The following is a 5,968-nucleotide window of genomic DNA, read 5'->3' on the forward strand; positions in this document are numbered from 1 at the left end:
TTTGCCTCGTAAATTTTATCTGTTACGCTAACATCAACTCTATTGATTTGTGATAGAGTTCAAGTTAAACACATTCTAAGTAATAAAATGGCATAGGTAGTTTAGCTAAAACACTTGACCATTGTTTGTCGTAAATAATTGATATTGGATTGTATTTTATATCCGACAAAGGGGTGAGATACTGCTCTACAGGCACAACTCTTAATAAAGCTGTATCTAAATAAGTTAATAAAAACTAATATTAATAAATGATTATTTAAGGTCGCTTCAGCCGCCTGTCATAATAATTACTTAGATAAGATTAAACTCAAACCAAGGTTTATGCATACAGCCTTGTACTAGTTCCATTTAATTCTGGATAAAGCGTAATATGCAATTTTGAGTTTAACTCAATGCTGATAAAGTGCTATAACTTATCCACGCGCACTTACGAGTATCTAATCGAAAGAACTCGGAAAGTTTTAATGAAATTGAAACTTTCGCATATATTGAAATATTTACTCCCAATAGATTAAGTGCATATGGGATAGGCATTTTTTTTTATTAAAGCATTAGTGCTGAAAATGACTTCTACCTAGAATTTTGACAGTTATTTAGTCTATTAACATTTTTATGCTTATAGAAACTGTTAGCATCTTTATTTCATAATTTTTTCATTGTGATTCCATATTCAAAGAAATTCCTGGATTATTTTCCAAGCCGTACCAACCATCTTATAAATGTGTTATCGGTCATAGTATCACTAAATGCGGAACAAGATAGACTTATTTAGGTTCATTCACTTCACGTGTGAACAATATAATCTTAACATTAATAAAATAAACTTCTTTATTGTACATGAAAATTTGTAATCAGCCGAAGTTTGATTCGTCTTTTATTATAAAAGTTTTGGCTCTTTGTCGGTCGTCAACTCTTTTACTGTCTGGGTACAAGCTAGAAATCGTTTTACGACATCAACCAGTGCATCTCAACATCGACATGTTCGCAAATTCAGCCCTTCTTCACATTCAGTATTCAACAGAACATAATAATACCATTCGATCCACTTCAGTATAAAATCAGTTTTATTCAAAGTTAGTGCCGCTCCCTGCTGTTTGTCGTAAAGCGGAGCCATATTTTATTCTTCATAAACTATCTCGAGTTTTATGAAAGGCAAAGAAAATAGCGTATTTTATTGTCTTGTGTAATGTCAGTTTATCACTTCTGAAAATTAATTCTCTAGACGTTGAACTGATCTTCATCGCTACTAAAAACTAAGGATCAATTTACATTTAAACTATTCAGGGAAGTTAAAAATAAGATTATCATGATTTTAAATTTGATCTTCTGCAAAATATTAAATTAACACAAATACGAACTTATATAAATCAAATCTCATCAAAAATATTTCACAATCACGCGCGTATCTACTGAAAAGGTTCCTATCATTATAAAACTAAAGGGCATTCGAGATAAGCTATGTGGCATACATAAAGATCGTTTATATGTAAATATACACAGATTCCCGGTTCCGTAGGTGCGATGTGAACGAAACTTTAAAGCGACACGAAGGTCTTTCCTCTCGAGTTCATTCCACTGGAGAGTGTTATATCTCACTTGATGTCAAGCAGTTAGATAATATTGAAATAACTATAAAAGGATATCGTTCGCTACCAAATTGTAGAAGTGGTTGCGATTTTACGTTTACTTGTTTACTTTAACAATGTTCAGACACGCTGTCTTCTTGGTTTGTATTTTAGCTCTAGAAAACAGAGGTAAATATAAACAACGAATTTTTGTAATTTTTGGGAAGCTTCAATAGACAGTCATTTCGCTTTGAAAAAATGCACCCGATCCGCACTTATTCCATAAAGATTTAAAATAATAAAACCTTTGGTTCGACATTATAAAAAAAAAGCTAAACAATAAACTATTTTCCAGCATTCATCTTACCACAGTTGGATGAACAGGGTCCAGGGCCTCGCATTGTGGGCGGTTCTACAGCGCCTGATGGTCGGGTCCCGTACCAAGCTTCCCTACGCAATGTATTAAATTCTCATTTTTGTGGAGGCTCCGTCCTAAACAATCGATGGGTGTTGACCGCTGCACACTGTACTGTTGGGTATGTAGATATTAATGTTGAATATAATTGTGTTGAACGTCTTGATTTCGTTGATTTCTAAATAAAATCTTACTAGTACTATAAATGGGAAAGTTTGTGAAAATGTTTGAATGTTTGTTAGTAGTAAACTCAGAAATAGGTGAAAGAATTTGGATGAAATTTTGCGCACATTTAGACCGCGAACAATACTTAGTATAATATTATGTTTGACAGCATAATTACTGTCTAGGTATGCTAATTGCAATATGGAAATTTGAACAAACACTAAGGTATTTCTAGTTTTAGCATTAGTTAAATTATGCCTAAGTTAGTTGCAACCTATGTATTATTCATATGCCTTCGTTACAATGTATTTTTGAAACTAATATTCTATCTACTTATAAATGAAATTACAAATAATTTAATCACAAATACTGTTGATACCAAAGACATTAAACTATATATATAGTTAGTTTGGCCATCAGGACCAAATTTTTGCTCCAATAGTTATTAACAATTGGTAATAAGTCGCTGTTTTATTTGAAATATCCGTATAACACGATGTCACAGCGTCCTTAGATATTAATACAAAAATAATATATTTGAAAAAAATATGCTAGTATTCGCATTAAAAACGTTCAAATCATATTATAGAAAAAATATGAACTGTTTTACATTGATGTTTTGCTATTTCACGGTAGTTTGAGTAACCATCACATAAGCGCAAAATTTTTGTATGACAATATTCCCAATGTCCGCTCTATATAATCTTAGAACTTCTAGATACTTATTTTCTCTGACCTCTGTAATTATTACCTGCCTACCAGACAATCTAAGAGCTCGATCAAAGTCGTGGTTGGCACCAACAACCTCCTCGTCGGCGGAGACCGGTACTCCGTCGAAATCATCATCATTCATGAAGGCTACGACAGCGTTCAGATCAGCAATGACGTCAGCGTTATCAAAGTCACCAGCGACATCGAGTTCAAAGACAGAGTTCAGCCAATTCAACTGCCTGATGAGGATACATATGCCGGTGCTGATGTCGTGCTAAGTGGATGGGGCAGACTTTCTGTAAGTAAACTAGTAAACCGCAAGAGAAAAGTGACACGATCGTCTTAAGCAGTTAAAGCATTACTAAGATTAACTAAAATAATTTCAAGTATCAAAAGTGTACAAACTATGAAATTGATCTTTAATATCAGATATAAAACTGAACTTTGAAGCGTGTAGACGGTATAATAGTTTAACTGTAGTCCGTTTAGAATTTTGATTAAAAAAGTTATGTAAAATACCACGACTCTATACTAAATATTGATAATTTACCATCAGCTCCAATCTTAACAAAGTATATTTTCCAGTATCCAGGTATATACCCAACGCAGCTACAGATAATCAACCTAACGGCGCTGAGCGTGGAAGAATGCCAGGCAGCGTATAGCACGATCAACCCGGTGTTCCCCTCGGAGATCTGTACGCTTACAAAGGCTGGAGAAGGCGCTTGCCATGTAAGTATTATTTTGAATTCAGATAATGATGATCACAGTAAAAGTGGTATATTTTGTGAAAAAATATGTATATAAAAATGATAATTTTAAATAATGCAATGCAATTGCATAAGTGTTAGCTGACGGCTTATATTTGTATAGCATGGCGTTAGTTGAAAATAAAAATTTTGCGCTACTATATTATGTGTTAGAAAGTGTACAAAATAACTCGTGGATAAAGTAGAACATTCTCGAATACTGGCTGTTATAAAATAAACAATACCTAAAGCTATCCATATGCACGCATCGTCCAAAACTACCGCAAAGAAATCAAGTCTTATTGTTTTATTCATAATCTTTATACACAAAGATACGAAGCCACAGTCACCATCTAGTTATTTCTAGCATATAGAACACACTCCCACAGTATTCTATAATACATCTCTTAGATGGCGCATTATTGGGATCACAGTTCCATTCGTCATATAATGTTTTCAATTAGCGCAAAGACGTCAGCTATTATCAATTTCAATAGGGGTTTACGAAGATCCATCTATAGACAGTACATAGCTTTGATTGGATTTCATATTCCATTATAATCTATTGTGAATCATTGATAGGTAATAAATATTAAATTGAAACACTAATCATACTAAAAAGCAGGAAACAGAGATATTTTTCTTTTTAATATTATACCAAAATAAGTACAATAGGCAGTATAGCTTAATTCCAAAACCAACGTATTAAATCCTTCTAATACTACAATTGCGGCGATAGCATGGTGGATTAAGGCTTTATCCTTCTCAGTAGTAGAGGAGGCTGGTGCCCAGCACTGGGACAGTATATAATACAAGGCTAATATTATTATTTTATTATTAATATTCCAATTCTACGAGGATGATATATATTTTACTAATAATATATATGTAAATGTTTGTAAAAATCATTGGATCTTTGTTCGAAATAAAGCTAATGCTATTTGCATAATTTTTTTGCATTTTAGGGTGACTCCGGCGGACCTCTAGTGGAAAACGACAGGTTAGTCGGTGTGGTATCCTGGGGCATGCCGTGTGCGCGAGGGTATCCCGACGTCTACTCCAGGGTGTACTACTTCAAGAGCTGGATCCAGGATAAGATGGATAATAATTAGGTTAACGGTATTTGTAAAGTAGATTAATGATTACTAATATATTTCAATTGTATTTTAATGTATGTGATATCACTGTTTATAGCTGAGACATGAAATAAACATTAATTTAAGTCTAACTATATGTCAAAACCATTTTATTTCTTAAATATAAAGATTATTGATCAAAATTTAAATATAGTGGCGATAGTCTAATTGGGCGTCAAACGGACTACCGAGACGAATGTCCGTAGGTTTAAACCTTAAGGCAACACTTCTGACTTTTTAAAGTTATTTATGTATTATTTGTGAATTATCGCTTACTTTAACAGTGAACATTGTGAGGAAAACACCTGAGAAATTGACAATCCGTACTAGAGCATGGTGGTAGAATAAGGCCTAAACCATCTCAGTAGTAGTGGAGGCCCGTGCGAATCTTTGGGATAGTATAAAACACAGGGCGGATATTATTCAGACGCAGAACACTACTTCGATTATAATCAATGATTACACGCTGAAAAAAAGGAAATATTACGTATATTATATTTCAAGGTAGATATGTAAAAGTTACACTTAACTTGTATCATATATGTTGTACATATTTTATACATCATCTAATTCTGTACATTAAAGGATATTGTAAAACACATTATAATATATACTATTATATAAAATTGAAGAGTTTGTTTGTTTGAACGCGCTAATCTCAGGAACTTCCGGTGCGAATTGAAAAAATCTTCACGCTATATCATCACGCTATGACCAATGGGAGCGGAGCATCAATAAAAAATGTTGCAACAACGGGGACTTTATTTTTCTTTTGAGAGCTTCCGTTGCATGCTCTGTGTAAACGGCAAAAGTTACGAAACAAATATATATGACGGAATTGCTTCTCTTAAAAAGTTCTAAAAAATATATTATAAAACAGTCCCTGCTGCATCTGTCTGCCTGTTGCACGCGTTAAACTCAAAACTACCCAACGGACTTAAATAAAATTTGGTATCGAGATAGTTTAAGGCCCTGCAAAGAACATTGAAAAATTTCTATCCCGGAAAATATATAGCATGACTTTTATAAAAGAATCTTTAGCCCGGAAAATCTTTATCACGCGGGCGAACCCGTGGGCAAAAGCTAGTAATAAAATATAACAAAGCTTTTCTGTATCAGATATTTCTTGGTACAAAATACACTTTGTATTTTCAAAATAAACACGAGATAACAATGTTTCGTGGTTGGAAAAATAAATCACAGCCCTCGTCGAAAACATAAACAGTA

At 33.4% G+C, this 5,968-nt stretch overlaps 1 protein-coding gene across 1 annotated transcript; it reads left to right on the plus strand.

Annotated features, from left to right (window-relative positions):
* The first annotated feature begins 1,643 nt into the window (after positions 1 to 1,643).
* Positions 1,644 to 5,372, plus strand: LOC115453980 (chymotrypsin-2-like). The gene is made up of 5 exons (XM_037444937.1): positions 1,644 to 1,754; positions 1,921 to 2,101; positions 2,908 to 3,154; positions 3,442 to 3,588; positions 4,571 to 5,372. Exons 1-5 carry the CDS (start codon positions 1,703 to 1,705, stop codon positions 4,715 to 4,717), a joined length of 774 nt encoding a protein of 257 aa, XP_037300834.1. The 5' UTR covers positions 1,644 to 1,702; the 3' UTR covers positions 4,718 to 5,372.
* The last annotated feature ends 596 nt before the right edge of the window (positions 5,373 to 5,968 follow it).

The sequence above is a fragment of the Manduca sexta genome, chromosome 28 (assembly GCF_014839805.1).
Source record: "Manduca sexta isolate Smith_Timp_Sample1 chromosome 28, JHU_Msex_v1.0, whole genome shotgun sequence".
Taxonomy (NCBI): Eukaryota; Metazoa; Arthropoda; class Insecta; order Lepidoptera; family Sphingidae; genus Manduca; species Manduca sexta.

Excerpts from the sequence above, each read along its gene's own strand:
- LOC115453980 (XM_037444937.1), top strand. The coding sequence starts at position 1,703 with ATGTTCAGACACGCTGTCTTCTTGGTTTGTATTTTAGCTCTAGAAAAC. Across the intron at positions 1,755-1,920 it reads TTTAGCTCTAGAAAACAGAG|CATTCATCTTACCACAGTTG; the intron begins GTAAATATAAAC and ends ACTATTTTCCAG. Across the intron at positions 3,589-4,570 it reads CTGGAGAAGGCGCTTGCCAT|GGTGACTCCGGCGGACCTCT; the intron begins GTAAGTATTATT and ends TTTGCATTTTAG.